The sequence below is a fragment of the Amblyomma americanum genome, chromosome 2 (genome assembly GCF_052857255.1).
Source record: "Amblyomma americanum isolate KBUSLIRL-KWMA chromosome 2, ASM5285725v1, whole genome shotgun sequence".
Lineage (NCBI taxonomy): Eukaryota > Metazoa > Arthropoda > Arachnida > Ixodida > Ixodidae > Amblyomma > Amblyomma americanum.
Window position 1 is genome coordinate 217,310,997 of NC_135498.1, and position 15,601 is coordinate 217,326,597.

General features: G+C 49.8%; 2 protein-coding genes across 5 annotated transcripts in view; both read right to left on the reverse strand.

Moving 5' to 3' along the window:
• The window catches only part of pkaap (A-kinase anchoring protein pkaap), a 112,528-nt gene that overhangs the window by 21,669 nt on the left and 75,258 nt on the right, over positions 1-15,601 (reverse strand). For all 4 annotated transcript variants that reach the window (XM_077655728.1, XM_077655726.1, XM_077655727.1 and 1 more), the window contains one exon: positions 4,296-4,494. In XM_077655728.1, coding sequence (XP_077511854.1) covers positions 4,296-4,494 — 199 coding nt within the window. The remainder of the gene's footprint in view (positions 1-4,295; positions 4,495-15,601) is intronic.
• Positions 1,482-2,789, reverse strand: LOC144122158 (uncharacterized). The gene has a single exon (XM_077655729.1). The coding sequence runs from the start codon at positions 2,652-2,654 to the stop codon at positions 1,482-1,484; it is 1,173 nt and encodes a 390-aa protein (XP_077511855.1). The 5' UTR covers positions 2,655-2,789.

The window sequence follows — 15,601 nt, forward strand, 5'->3', positions numbered from 1 at the left end:
TCGCGGCGATCTGTGCCTTCTTCGGGTTCAAAGTGATTCCCGCGGACCTCAGCCTCTCTAGGATGTCCCTCAAGTGGCGCAGGTGTTCCTCGAACGTTTTCGAGTACACCACGATGTCGTCTAGGTACGCGAGCGCATGTTGCCACTTCGCATCTCCCAGAACACGGTCCATTAGGCGCTGATAAGTAGTGGGTGCTCCTACCAAGCCAAAAGACATTCTCTTGAACTGGAAAAGGCCTCTGTGACAAGTGAAAGCAGTTTTCTCCTTGTCCCGCTCATTCATTTCAACCTGAAAGTATCCGCGGCTAGCATCGAGCGTTGTGAAGTACTTCGCCCCACCTAGGTTGAACACTAGGGAAGAAATGGTTGGTAGAGGGTACGCGTCTTTCCTCGTAACCTCATTCAGCTTGCGGTAGTCCACGCAAAGTCGATATGTATCGTCTTTCTTTGGAACCAAGACTACCGGGAAGCCCCAAGGGCTGTTAGACCTCTCAACAACAGCCAGTGTCGATAAGTTCGTCTAAGGCGCTGTCCAGTGCTTTTCTCTTGGCCAAGCTAATTGGTCTAGGATTGCACTTCCAAGGCGGTGCGTCACCCATGTCTATTCGGCGCCCGACTAGGGTAGTGAGGCCCGGGCGGTCAGTGAATGTCGCGTTGTATTCATAGAGGAACGATGACAACCGTGCCTTCTCCCTCTCCGTCACGCTGTTCACTTCCGACAACAAGGGGTGCGCTGACCCTCCCTGCGCAGCAGAGCAGCTTTCTACCGCGGCAACCTTCTCCCTGCCCTCTCCCTCAGCGGCAATGGTCCGCTCGCCTCCTGGATCTCGGGCTGGCGGGGTGGATTTGTCACGGTCTCCCCCCGCTCACGCCGCGTTCGGAGTCTGAATGGTCTGCGACGCCGCGGGCGCTTTCGTGAAAGGCTTCAAGGTGCCTGATGTGCGCTCCCTGTAGCCTCCGCTGCTGATGTTTATCACAATACCTGTCTTGGCTAGGAAGTCTCGTCCAAGAATTACAGGAATGGATAAACAGGGAAGATAAACGAGGCGTTGTCGCCGCACGCGTCTTTCCCAGCGAACCACTATCCTAGCTGCACCGCTTGATTGCGCTGTGCCGCTCGCGAGGTGAGAAGTGGTATCGCACTCTCTCAGCCGGATTTTGTTCTCGCGGAGATGGTTTAACACCTCGTCACCGACAAAGAAGCGCTTGCTCCTGTATCTAGTAACGCGGTGAATTTCTTTCGAGCTATCGTTAGCTCAATGAAAGGCGCTGACAGGTCAACAGAACTTCCTATGCGACATGCCAAAGGCGCTAGCAAACCAGGGTTTTCTGTGTACGCCGCGCCGGACTGAAGGTCGATCACCGGCAGCTTTGGCCGTTTCCCGACCGTGTTTGGTCACGGGCGGGAGGGTGGCCACACTCGCGGGCGGAGTGCCCCGGCTGGTCGCACCGGTAGCAACGGTTGGCCGGGCCCCGATGGGCTAGACGCTGGTCGCCACGTTCCGGTCAGTCATCTCGAACTCGCGGCGCGGCCGCGTGTCGGCCTCGCGATCTCGCCTAGGTTCGTTCCGCTCTGCGGCAGCATGTGCTGTTCGCAACGCGTAGCTGAATGGGTCCAAAGCGCGGTCGGACAACTCCCAACCCCTTGGGATACGCTCGTCAGCAAACTGTGCTGACGCTTCAGCTCTAGATGGACTGCGCGCTGAGCTGCCATTCCATGCGCAGCGCGGCTCAAGTGAAAGCGATGCGGGTGGCGGCGGCCGATACGCTCGCGCAGAGAGGATGTCTCCCTGAATGCGCTTCGCCTCAGCTGCCAGCTCATCCAAATCTCTGAACCTGACTCCTCTCCGGTAGGCCGTGAAAGTTGGGTGCGCTTGTCTTGTGACACGCTCAACTTTCTCCGTGTTCGTGGCGCGAGGGTCAGCGAGACGATAAAGTTCATCCATCGCACGGACGTACTCTAACAGAGACTCGTCGGGGTGCTGGGTTCGGAGCTCCAGCTCTCTCCTCAAACGCCACTCATAGTTTGCGGGAAGGAATTCGTCGCGGAAGCTTGCGCAAAACTCCTCCATTGTCCACGCTCGGTTGCCGGCTAGCCGGTACCAGCGAGTCGCTTGCTCCGTCAAAGAAACAGGCACAACATGCGTGAGCATTTTGGCGTCTGCGATCCCTGTCACTTGCTGATAATGCAGCACACGGTCGAGGTACTCGTTTGCTCCCGTGCTGTCGTGGTACCCCGTGTAGGTAGGCAAGTCTGTCCGAACACGTGGTGACTGGGCCGGGGCTTGCAAATTGCTTTGCAAAATACCCGCTAGACTCTGCATAACCTGCATTGCGTTCTGCAAGAGCACCTCGGATGATTGCGGACTAACGCCCCCGGAGTTGGGCGCAGCCGCTGATGGCGTCGAATGATGAGGCCTAGGTGCCTCATTGTTCACGCCGCGGAGCGGCGAGGCGCCTGATGTGGAGCCCCCTATGCCAGGCCTAAGTCCTACCAACGCGTCAGGGGATGTTCCTCGGCTATTCCGCGTGGAACGCCCAAGATTCACAAATTCAAACCCTACCAACGGCACGTCAAGTAGGGAGCCCTGGTTATGTGCCGCTGGCTCTGACAGCATAAACAAAGACTGCAAGTCACTCCTGCCGGCTGCCATCCTTTGTTAGGGCGAAGGTAGTCGTTCGCTCCAACAAAGGTCACTGCTCGATTGCCTAGTTCGCCCCACGTTCGGGCGACAAGATGTGGGGTCACTCTGCGCTCAGCCGGCCGGGAAGGCGAGCTTCCGTGCAAGCTACACGCAGGCGTTATTCAAGTACGCAACACGTTTCCTCAACCCGTGGCACAGAGTCGCAGCCACGGCAGGTCCGGATGAAATAGGCAACAGCAGGCCACGCTAGGAAATAGTTTATTATCCTAACGCGAGGTAAAGCACACTGCGGAAGAATGTTCTATCCGTAAAATAGATGTTCAGTAGCTCACCAAGTCGTTGACGTCGACCGGCGTTGGTGTTCGGGGGCCGGCGGGCAGCGAAAGGGGTCCGTGGGGCACTTAGGTAAGGTCCAGCAGCGAGAGTCGCTTCCCGCCGCGCGTTCCCCCCCTTTTATCCCTTCGGGCATTGCCTCCCTGGCAGCAAATCGTTGCCGTCAAGCTTAGACGTGCTACCCTGTCCGCAGAAGGCAGCGCGCTGCCGTGACGACACGTCAGTGCTGGGGCAGAAATGAGCAGAGTCGCGGGGGTTACCTGTGTATCCCACAGCGGATGCTCAGGAATACGTGGTGTCGCAACTCACCAGCGTCTGCATGTAGCAGACACCCCTGCGGGGGATGCTATTTTTACTGGTTTTTACAATATGCATTAAATTTATTTAGTTGCTTTCCTAAATTACCAGTAAACCTGTTTTGCATGTTCTATTCATAGGATTTTTTAGCAATGTATTTTCAGCAAGGCAAGTATAAGAACAGCATCTACAGCAAAGTACATCTTGGGTGATTCAGTTCTGTAAATATCTCGGACAATTTATAAACATTTCTTGCCTCATAGATTGTAAAAAAGGGCAATTAAAATCACAAAATTACATATATCTCAAATTTTGATTGTGCTATTCAAACACTAAATGAGTATTTGGACTCTGCATAAAAACCACACGTACAGACTGATTTTGATCAATGTTTAGAGGAATTCCCCAAGGTGGAGTAGATTTGAAATAAGGGAGTAATTACTCATTGACATGCACCTGAGCGCAGCTGTACAGCTACAAAGGAAAGCGATACAGCTTTCTCAGAAACTTCGTAGTTAAAGAAAAATTCGTCCTGGTCCGAGGTTCGAACCCGGGACCACCGCTTCGCAGGAGCGGACTTCGAGTTGCACTTGGAGTTATTGACGAATTCACTCTCACTCTACAATAAGCTTGCTGTCCCGGTTAGCTCAGATGGTAGAGCGACTGCTCCGGTGAAGTGGCGTTCCCATGTTAGAACCCCGGACCAGGACGAATTTTTCTTTAACTACGAAGTTTCTGAGAAAGCTGTCTAGATTTCCTTTGTAGCTGTATGGCTGTGCTCGGGTGGATGTCAGTAAGTACTCCCTTATTATTATTACAGACCGATTTTAATAAGAATCTTACCAGAAGTAAAAAAAATAGTTTCAAGACCTTATGCATTAGCATTGGCGTGAGAATGTGCCACATTGTGCCCAGCTGTGCCACAAATGAGGGCAACAAATAAAAATAGCACACTGCAAACAGCCCCTAAACACTTCCTTCTCCCACAGTGCACCACCACCAAACGAGAAGAAACTGCACCCAGCCAGGCTGCGCTTCCAGAGGGCGTCTGGGTTGAACTGCCCCGAGTCGATCTTCATGTCGCTGCCCTCGATGTGGCGCAGCAGGCGCCGGGGGGTGCCAGGCCACCGGCCATCCACGGCCAGAAGCGTGTTGGTGGCTGTTGTCGATGACGGCTGAGAGGCCAGGGACGACAGGTCACTGCTGCTGCTGTCACTGCCTGCACAAACAAGTATTGCATGCAAATTCTATTATAGTACTTGTCATTGATATGTGATCGGCAGACCACATGACTACGTCACAGGCTGCGGATAAAAGGCGGGGGCGGAGTAAATCGTCAGTTCTCGTTGCATACAGTAGTAATAATTCTAATATTATTTCATACACTAATAACTTGTGTACCATTCTCAGAATAACAGTTATGTGCACTGAAGAAAAGTCTAAGCTTACAGGACAAGGGAGCCTACTATATTTCTCACAAAGTGTTCTAAACTGGTGTTGTCGTGCGCTGAATGTTGCTACAAAGCAGTGCAAAATAGACATCTCAGCAACGGGGCAAACGACGCAACCCCCATAGCAGACAAACAAAATGAGAGCTGCCGAATTGAATGAAGACAACACGAACAGTCCATGCTCTCCCGTGACACCTGAAGACAAAGCAAATGCGACCCCTTCATTCAGTGAGATGTGGCCCACTTCAGCCACTGGGCACAAGAGACTACACGTAAGGCTCTGCTGTGCAAGATGCAGTTCTACCCGTTTCTGTTCGCTTTTCTCTTGTCCTCCATGGCTCAAAATGTGCAGCTTCTAGGCTAAAACTATGTGGGATGAAAGTGGCTGCCTGTACAAAAACCATGGCTTCGCCTTTTCCTTGGCAAGCTCAATTTTTTAAAGGGACACTGAGGAGAACCCTTTCAAAATTTTTTTGTTAGCAAAATCTGATAGTTCGGCATTTCATGGCTTTGTTGCCGCTTGTCCGGGAGCGAAAGATGCATTTATTTTTAGAGAAATTTCAATTTGAAGTTGAAAAAGTTTTTCCCGCCGCCCAGATTCAAACTCGAGAACTCTTATGACGTCACAGGACGGAGTGACGTGAAACGTGACATAAACGGAGACTCCGTGATTTCTGGTGGCTATCGGTGCGGTCTAGCAGCTGCCGAAATGAAAGCTACCGCCGCCGCACGTTGAAGGAATCTATCGGGGGTCGCTACCGTCGCTCCGTTTACGTTTACACCGGGGTCTTGCCAGCGTTACGATGGATCCCGTTCCCGAACCCGACGACATAGTTCTCGCAAAAACTCCGGCCTGCATTTCAGCGACCTGCATTTCAGTGCGATGCTTTTGAGGGAGCACGGTTAGGTTAGGCGCCGGCGGGTCGTTTCCCCCTTCCTCAGTGAGCAGCCTTTGCAAACTAAATATCATAACCCCAGTGCGGGGAGTCGCGAGGGGCCTGGACAAGGTCGGCGCCTTGCGCCCATCGGAGGCTGGCCGGGGCTTTGGGGCCAACGGATTGTGATTCCTTGAACGGCGCGGTTGCACGGCACAGCAAGCGGCGTCGAGGTCTCTCACGGTTGCAAGGACGAAGTTCTTTATTTTTTTGCCACAAAAAACGGATGGGTGCTCAATGGCGGTCGCGTTTAAAGTCGGCGGCTTGAAACTAAAGCCAGCGCACGACGTTTCAACGGCTTCCGCTAGATCCAACGGGTTCACTGGACCGGGCTCTCTCGCCCACTTGCATGTACCTTCAGATATGTACTGTGAACGGATTAAATTAGCCGAGCTCGAAAAGAACAGCTCCGCTCAACTGCCGAAGCTATTGAATTACGTCACAGCGCACACCTCGCCGCGGAGCCGAATCAGTCTGGCTGGCGCACTCGGCGCGAAATAGAGACATGCTCCAAGTCTCCCCGCCAGTGCGGTCAAAGTGCGCCGAAGCCGCCGAACGCGTCGGCGGTCAAGCGCAGTTTGGGTATAGAGGGTCTCGCTTTGGCCGACGTGACGTTGCTGTGCAGCGCGCGTTACGCCACAGCCTAAACGCGCCTTGACAGAACCTGCGCTTAACCACTAACCAACGTATTCGGTGACGGCATCTATGGGAGCCACTGAAACCCCCCGCCCACTCACTGAATAAAAGAAAAGAAATCCTGTGCCGAGGTTCGGAATCGAACCAGGGCCTTTGGCGTTTGAGGCGGAGACGCTATCACTTCGCCACGATGGTTCAAGTTACTACCAGGAATAAAGGCGCATCTAGTGAATGCCCTCTTCTGATGCAGAAATCTCCGCGCTTTCGCTAGGTATATCCTGGCCTAACAGAGCTAGGCCATAGAAATTTTTCTGAACTGCCTTGTACCTTGTCTCCCGTCCCTAGTAAACGATTTCCGTTAAGTAGTCCGAAGTTCACTGGCACAGCCGGGAATGTTTCGCCGGGCGAGCGTGTGAATACACAAGTGCTGCCTTGTATGATCACCGACCATCGTGCCATCATAGTTTTTCATCGACCATGGCGATCATCTTACAAGCCTTAACAGGCCCCTTGAAAGCTTAACTAGCACTTCAAGTGGCACTTGGAGTTCCTCTGCTGTTGGGCGCTTGTAAATCGAGGCGCGTCAAAAACAAAGCCACGGGGCATGCAAAGCTCATAAACGCGAAGCGCCATAACAAATCGAAACTCTCCTGGCCGCCTGTGGCGCCGCCAAGCATCGGCTTTCTTTGCTTCCAACATTCAGGTTGTCTTTTGTCTGCCTTCCTTGTGTGATAAAAGTGCACTATTGGTTTTAAAACAAAACTTACTTCAATATTGAACAGCGCAACCTACCTTTGTCAGCCTCAGAGATTCGCGCACCATGTAGGAAGGAAAATTCCTCCAAGGTGGCGTCTCTCGTCCAATGGCGTCACTACGCTTGTACTTGCGAGATTGGCCTCTGGCGGCGATACCTGTATTTTGGTTCTTGCTATTTTCTACCTTACAAGAGCTTTGTTTTCAGTAAGAGGGGCGTTTTTGTGATCAGGAGCTGGTATTCTATCGATACAAGACAACTTCAATTTCTCCTCAGTGTCCCTTTAAATTCGAATATGAATCGAATAACAAACATGTTTAATTTGTATTCAAAATTTCTCATATTGGCACACCCGCAATAAAAACTCATGCACTGACAACTGCCAAGACACACTGACGTGCAAATGACGCGCAACACAATATGGCACAGCTCTGTGTCGTGCCACAACATGCTTGACGACTGGCCACAAATGCAGAGCTGTGCATGCAGCAGCGCCCCTTAGCAGTCGTCAGTGCATGGGTTTTTATTGGGGGTGTGCCAATATGAGAAATTTTGAATGCAAATCAAATATTCTTGTTATTCAATTCATATTCGATGAAAAAAATTGATATTAAAAATTTGTGAATAATAAAAATTCTCGAATATTAAAAAATTCTAGAATGTTTAGCAGAGACTGAATGCATCCGAATTCTGTCAATCTGATCTTGAAGAGACAGCAATACCAGGCAAATTATGTGAGAATCGGGAAGGCATGCTAGGGAAACCAGTCGAACTCGTCAGCTTTTATCAATCAAAGTGGTCCGTAATAGTGTCCGAAAGTGTGCGCTTCACAAAGAATCAATATGCTCTTAGTCTTTTTCGCCTTGCCTTCGTGCAAGTATAAAATCTGTATGGTATGCATTATGGCCACCGTGGTGGCTCAGTGATTATCGTGCTCGACTGCTGACCCGAAAGACGTGGGTTTGATCCTGGCTGCGGCAGGCACATTTCGATGGAGGCGAAATGCTTGAGACCCATGTACTACACGATGTTAGTGCACACTGCAGAACAGATATTCAGCTTTAACTGAGAAAGACAATCTTAATGATTTTCATACAATGAATGATAATCTGACAGCTATCATTATGCAGCTATCATTATGAAGTGCGCAGCAGAAGTAGGCGGTAGGACGGTTCGACAAGATACTGGCAAGCTATGTCAGGAGACGAAAGACCTGATTAAAAAACATCAAAGCATGAGGGCGTCTAACCCTACTGACATAATAGAACTAGCAGAGCTATCGAACTTAATAAATAAGCGCAAGGTAGCCGACATAAGGAAGTTTAATATGGAGAGAATCGAGCATGCTCCAAAGAATGGAGGTAGCCTAAAAGCGGTGGAGAGGAAGCTAGGCATAAGCAAAAACCAGATGTAATCATTAAGAGACAAGGAGGGCAATATAGTTAGCAATATGGATAAAATAGTTAAAGTACCCGAAGAGTTCTATACAAATCTATACAATATCCAACATAATCAGAACATTAATGAGAGATACAGTAGCGCACAGCAATGCGTCATTCCGCCAGTAACGAAAGAGGAAGTAAAAAAAGCCTTAGGAACAATGCAAAGGGGAAAAGCAGCTGGTGACGATCAGGCAACAGCAGATCTGTTAAAGGACGGAGGGGAGATTGTGCTAGAAAAACTAGCCACCCTGTGTACGCAATGCTTTATGACCTCGACCGTACCAGAAGCTTGGAAGAATGCAAACATTATCTTCATTCATAAAAAATGAGACACCAAGGACTTGAAAAATTACAGACCGATCAGCTTAATGTCCGTTGCCTATAAGGTATTTACTAAGGTAATCACTAATAGAGTCAGGGCAACCTTAGACTTGAAGCAACCAAATGATCAGACAGGCTTTCGTAAAGGATATTCCACAATAAATCATAATCACACTATCAATGAGGTGATAGAGAAATGCACAGGATATAACCAATCCCTATATACAGCCTTCATTGATTACGAGAAAGCATTCGGCTCAGTGGAAACTTCAGCAGCCATACAGGCAGGCGGAATCAGGGTGTAGAAGAGCCTTATGTCAAAATACTGGAAGATATATATACAGCAACTGCACAGCTACCATAGTCCTGCATAAAGTCAGCTATAAAATTCCAATAAGGAAGAGCGTCAGGCAAGGAGACACAATCCAGCTAATGCTATTCACCGCCTGTTTACAGGAGGTATTTCGAGGCCTGAATTGGGAGCAGTTGGGGATAAGAGTTAATGGAGAATGCCTAAATAATCTGCAATTCGTTGATGACATTGCTTTGCTGAGTCACTCAGGAGGTGAACTGCAAATCACGATCAATGAGCTAGACAGGCAGGGCAGAACGGTGGGTATAAAAATGAACAAGCAGAAAACCAAAGTAATGTTCAACAGTCTAGCGAGGGAACAGCAGTTGACAATTGGCAACGAGGTGCTGGAAGTGGTAAAGAGGGCAGGTAGCAGCAGCTGATCCGAATCATGAGGGAAATAACTAGAAGAATAAGAATGGGGTGGAGCGCATATGGCAGGTTCTCTCAGATCATGAATGACAGTTTACCAATATCCCTCAAGAGAAAAGTGTACAACAGCTGTATCTTACTGTCATAACTCAGCTAGCGACATGACGTTTGACCAGCCGATGACCCCACAAAAAAAGGATGCCTCGCTGGCAAGGTACCTGCGGAATTTTCTCATGCTCCCGGAGAAGGACGCTTGCAGCAGCGACCGACGATGGACAGACGACAAGGGAATTAAGGAACGGCGCCTTCGAGGAATTAGCCGTATCCATCAGAAGCCTGCCCGACCGGAGAGAGCTCACTGCAGTTGAGGCCCACGGCATCACAAGGACCACAGGTGTTTCGATGGTCACGTTGCTGCTTGGAATACAGTTGCACCTCGGTAGGAAATAGCAGTGGACTTGCGATTTCTCCTTGCCCATTCTCACGGGTCAACTCTGCGATGAGAGACCCCACTTGCTACGTGCTGTGCCGTTTCCAACATTGGAGAAATGTGCCTCGTGTTGGATTGGCCAGTGCCTGATGAAAGGGGGGACCTTAGGGGATTTAAGGAACGTGCTGAGTGAGAAAGGACGCTCTGGGCCCCGGCGACAAGGCTCATCCAGTTTATCGACACATGCACTTTAATTTTTGACTGTTTGTTCTTTCTTAAACATGTAAATAAGTTTTTCCAAAGTGCCATTAAACCCGCTTGTTTTTGTTTTCTTGTTTTCCCAAACTTCAAGTTCCATCTTTCCTCAGCCCAAAGGCTCGGACACGCTACCCAATGGAGCCTCCTGGGTTCGAGTTAGCCCCTGCGTCCACGACAACTGGTGATCAGCGATGGAATCTGTAGCTACAAGCGGCAACAACGGTTGGCCAGCGAGAGAGCAGCTGTCTCGGAACATGACCACATGTGTGGGTGAGTGCTTGGCTTTCCTCTGATGTGGACCAGGTTCTAAAAGAGGGTAGAACTGGAAGACAACCTCAGATGGAAGACACCCTTATATGTCTAAGGAGAAAGGAAAGCAGCGCACAGGAACTCTTCACGAGGACTGAGTGGAGAGGAGAACTAAAAGAATCTCAGTTGTTTGATCTTGGCAAACTGATAGCAGAGTTTGATGGCTGCTTCGTAGGCAGGTCAGGCAGAACTGCTATGATTGAGCATGATATTAAGCTAACTTCCGAGGAGCCAGTGCGGTCAAGGAGCCATCAACTCTCACCAAGGCAGAGAGATATTCGTAATAGGGAGGTAAAGTGCATGCTGGGATTATGAGTAATCAAGCACTCCGAAAGCAAATATGCTTCGCCTATGTTCTTGGTGGAAGCTCCGGGTAAAGACCCAAGGCATGTAGTAGATTACCGGAAGTTAAATTTCGTCACCAAGGATCAAGTGTACTCCAATATCGAGGAGAGAAGGGAACAGGTCAGTCGAGCAGCCTATGTAACTATGCTAGACCTTACTCGAGGGTATTGTCAAGTGCCGCTCATTAAGCGCGCCAGCAGATACACAGCTTTCGTCACTCCAACGGGAAGCTATCAACCAACAATGATGAGCTTCGGACTGAAAAATGCTCCATTTTGTTTTTCCCGTCTAATGGAAAGGGTTCTAAGGGTGTGTGAAGCTTTTGCGGTGCCCTACTTGGACGACACTGCTGTCTTCTCAGATTCATGAGCGGACCATTTAGTGCATCTGAGAGCAGAGCTAAGCTGTTTGCGTCAAGTTGGGCTCACTGTAAAGGTCGAGAAGTGTTGCCTTTCGAGGGCAACCGTCGACTATTTCGGTCACAACGTAGGCCAAGGTTTCAGGGAACCGAGTCAGGTTAAGATATCGGTGGTAGCAGGCTACCCGCGGCCTAGAACAAAGATGGACATTCGGGCATTCTTAGGGCTCATGGGATATTACAATCACTATATCGGTCATTACTTAGCCTTGGCAAGCCCCCTGACCGATGCTCTCCACAGGACAGAGCCGACAAATGTAGTCTGAGACGAAAAGAAGGAAGCGTCCTTCTTAAACCTGAAGGCGGTACTGATTAGCCGCCCGGTTTTGCGAGCTCTGGATTACGACCGAGAATTCACGGTCCAATGTGATGCGAGTGATCAAGGGCTAGGTGCCGTTCTCTGCCAGAGGGATGAAGACGGCAACGAACATCCCGTGCTCTACCTGAGGCGAAAACTGAGCTCTCGAGAGACGGCGTACTGCGCGTCGGAAAAAGAGTGCGCTTGCATTGTTTGGGCTATCTCAGAGGCACCAAATTAATTGTACAGATGGACCATTGACCCGTTTCGTGGCTGCAAACCATGACATCAAAGAACAATTGCCTTCTGAGGTGGAGCTTGATTCTAGAGCAGTATCATTTCAACATAAAGTACAAGAAGGGCAAACTAATGGAAACACGGACGCACTTAGCCGTTCTTTCTAAGCAGTCCGGGGTGCTCTCCAGGTATCCAAAATTGCTACTTAAGTTTTCTATTTTGTTTGTTTATGTGTGTGAATGTGTGTCTGCGGTATAGCAAGTTTCGTTATCTCAACATACGTGGGTCCTGAGGGTTTTCAGTGTGGGCTTTTCTGCAATAGCTATAGTAACAAACAAGATTATAAAACTCCCTCTTTTGGCCTGGTTTTCTTGGAGGGGAGTTGAGTGCTTGCTAGGGTGGGCATGTGGTTGAACTTTCAGAGACGCCTCAAAGAATCTGGTCAACGTCAAAGAAGACAATGTTACGAGCGACGGAAAAGTGCTGGTTCTTATAAAAGCAATTAAGTCATCTCTTCGTGCAGCAGCAGCCGAGAGTCCTCTGGCGGGGGAGGAAGCTGTCACGACCAGAGATGGGCATCCTCATGAGGGCGTCCTCACCCTCACCTCATGAGGATTTCACTCGGCGAGGTGAGGGAGGATGGGCGTATCAAAATACGTGAGGATGAGGGTAGGGAGGACAGACATAATGAGGTGAGGGAGGGATGATATGTTGAGGTGAGGGTGAGGGAGGAAAGACATGATGAGGTGAGGGTGAGGGAGGGGAGAATTCACTATTCGAGGGCGAGTGTGGTGGCCCAAACCATACTCCGGGCTAATGCTTTTGCCTGTGCTGCCCGTTAAAAATTCCCATTTTGAAGCGCTACTTCTTCGGGTGAAGATCCCGTGAAAGATGTAGTTTCTGCACTCTGGAGGTACACGAGGTGAACACGAAACGTGGGTGCAGCACACCTTCTCCATTGTCGCGATGTACTACACCTCCGAAAAAAGCACACTTCTAACTCAAAAACCTTTCTTTTTTAAATTGTGTAAAGTATTCGGTGTAACACCCTGTATTGTGCGATAACAAGAGGCTACTGGCCGGGCCGTGCGGGTGGCTGCCAGTCCAACAGGAACCATGGTACTGCAGTTAACATTTTCAATATCAGCCCCGTGTCTGTCAGATGATCAGAGTGTAAAACACGTAGAAATTACACCTAGTAAGGCTGTTGAATTCCCTAGTTCTAGGCCTTTTTTGCCAGAACGAAGTCAGATTTCAGCTCAGTCAGGTTTCACAAAATTGGGTGGAGCGCAAGTAATGCTTTTGCAAAATTCCACCCTCAAATCAAAGCCTGTTGGCGGCGCTGGTGTGGAATTTTTTTATTCAAGTTGTGGATAGTACAGTACAGTCATATTTTCTTTCTATATTCTATTTTCTCTGGAACTGCGGTATAGCAAAGTGGTACCGCAGTGTGGTGGGCAAGGGCGACCACTGCAGTCGTACCATGAAAATAAAGCAGCACCTTAAAGGGACAGTGAGAAGAGCTCTATCAAATTTCTTATTTTTTTTGTTAGCAAAATCTGATAGCTAGGCATTTCATGGCTTTGTTGGCACTTGCCCGGGAGTGAAATATGCATTTATTTCAAAGATATTAGGATTCGAAGTTGAAAAAGTTTTTCCCACCCTCCGATTCAAACTCAGCCACTCTTATGACCTCACGGCGTCCTCTTATGACGTCACAGGACGGAGTGAGGTGAAACGTGATGTAAATGCAGACTCCGTGATTTCTGGTAGCTAGTGGTGCGGTCTAGCAGCAGCCGAAATTAAAGCTACCGCCGCCGCACGTTGAAGACATCTATCGGGGTCGCTACCGTCGCTTCGTTTACATTTGCACCGCATCTTGCCAGCGTTACGATGGATCCTGTTCCCGAACCCGCCAACGAAGTTCTTGCAAAAACTCCGGCCTGCATTTCAGCGACCTCAGCCCCACAGAGCGTGCAATGCTTTTGAGGGAGCACGGTTAGGTTAGGTGCCGGCGGGGTTAGGTGCCGGGTCGTTTCCCCATTCCTCAGTGAGCAGCAGTTCCTAATTAAATATCTTAATACCAGCGCGAGGGGCGAAGACAAGGTCAGCACGTCGCGCCCATCAGAGGCTGGCCGAGACTTTGGGGCCAATGAATTGTGATTCCTTGAACGGCGCTGTTACACGGTGCAGAAGGCGGCATCGAGGAGGTTTCTCACGGTTGCAACGGCCAGGTTATTATTTTTTTTTCCCACAAAAAATGGACGGGTGCTCAAGGGCGCTCATGTTTAAAGTTGACGGTTTGAAAGTAAAACTGATGCACGACGCTTCAACGGGTTCCGTGCATTTCCAGAGGTACGGGATCCACTGGATCGGGTTCTCTTGTCCACTTGCATGTAGCTTCAGATGTGTACTGTGAATGGATTAAATAAGCCGAGAGCTCGAAGAGAACAGCTCCACCGAACTGCTGAAGCTATTGAATGGAGCCGCAAAGAAACGAGTTGGAGCAGAGCGGAGTCACGGTCTCTGCAGGTTTCAAATCTCTTTTAAGGCGAAAGCTTTACTGGCCGTGAACTTGCGATTTCGCCGTTGCGGTGCTCCGAGGAGGCACATGAGGTCATAATGCGCGCCTCGCCGCGGAACCGAACCGGTCTGGCCGGGCCGACGGCGGCTGGCGCACTCGGCGCGAAACAGAGACGTGCTCCAAGTCTCCACCAGTGTGACCAGAGTGCGCCGAAGCCGCCAAATGCGTCGGCGGTCAAGAGCGGTTGGAGTATAGAGGATCTCGCTTTGGCCGACGTGACGATACCATGCAGTGCGTGCGCGTATTACGCCGCAGTATAAACGCGCCTTAAAAGAGCCTGCGCTTAACCGCTAACCAATGTATTCGGTGGCGGCATCTATTGGGAGCCACTGAATCCCCCCGCATGCTTACTGAATAAAAAAAAAACACTCTGCTGAGGCTCGGAATCGAACCAGGTGGAGAGGCTACCACTCCGCCACGACGGCTGAAGCTTTAACCATGAATAAAGGCGCATCTAGTGAATGCACTCTTTCGATGCAGAAGTCTCCGCGCTTTGGCTACATATATCCTGGCCTAACAGAGCTAGGCCATCAGCAATTTTTTCTTAACTGCCTTGTATCTTGTCTCCCGTCCCTAATAAGCAATTTCCGTTAAGTAGTTCGAAGTTGACTGGCACAGCCGGGAATGTTTCGCCGCGCAAGCGTACAAAGACACAAGTGCTCTTTATACTGCTAACTGCCTTGTGCGATCACCAACCATCGTACCATCATAGTTTTTCATTGACCGTGGCGATCAACTGACCAGCCTTACCAGGCTCCTTCAAAGGTTAACTAGCACTTGAAGCGGCACTTGCAGTTCCTCTGCTGTTCGGCGCTTGTAAATCGAGGCGCGTCAAAAACAAAACCATGGGGCACGCAAAGCTCATAGACGCGAAGCGCCGTAAAAAACCAAAACTCTCCTGGCTGTTTGTGGCGCCACCAAGCATCGGTTTTCTTTGCTTCCAACATTCAGGTTGTCTTTTGTCTATATTCCTTGTGTGATAAAAGTGCAATATCGGTTTAAAATCAAAACTTACTTAAATATTGAACCGTGCAACCTTCCTTTGTCCGCTTCAGAGATTCGTGGTGTCCATGGAGTAAGGAAAATTCCTCCAAGGTGGCGTCTCTCGTCCTATGGCGTCATCACGCTTGTACTTGCGAGCAAGGCGGAAATTTGGGCGAGTTGGTAAGTGTTCATTTTCGCTC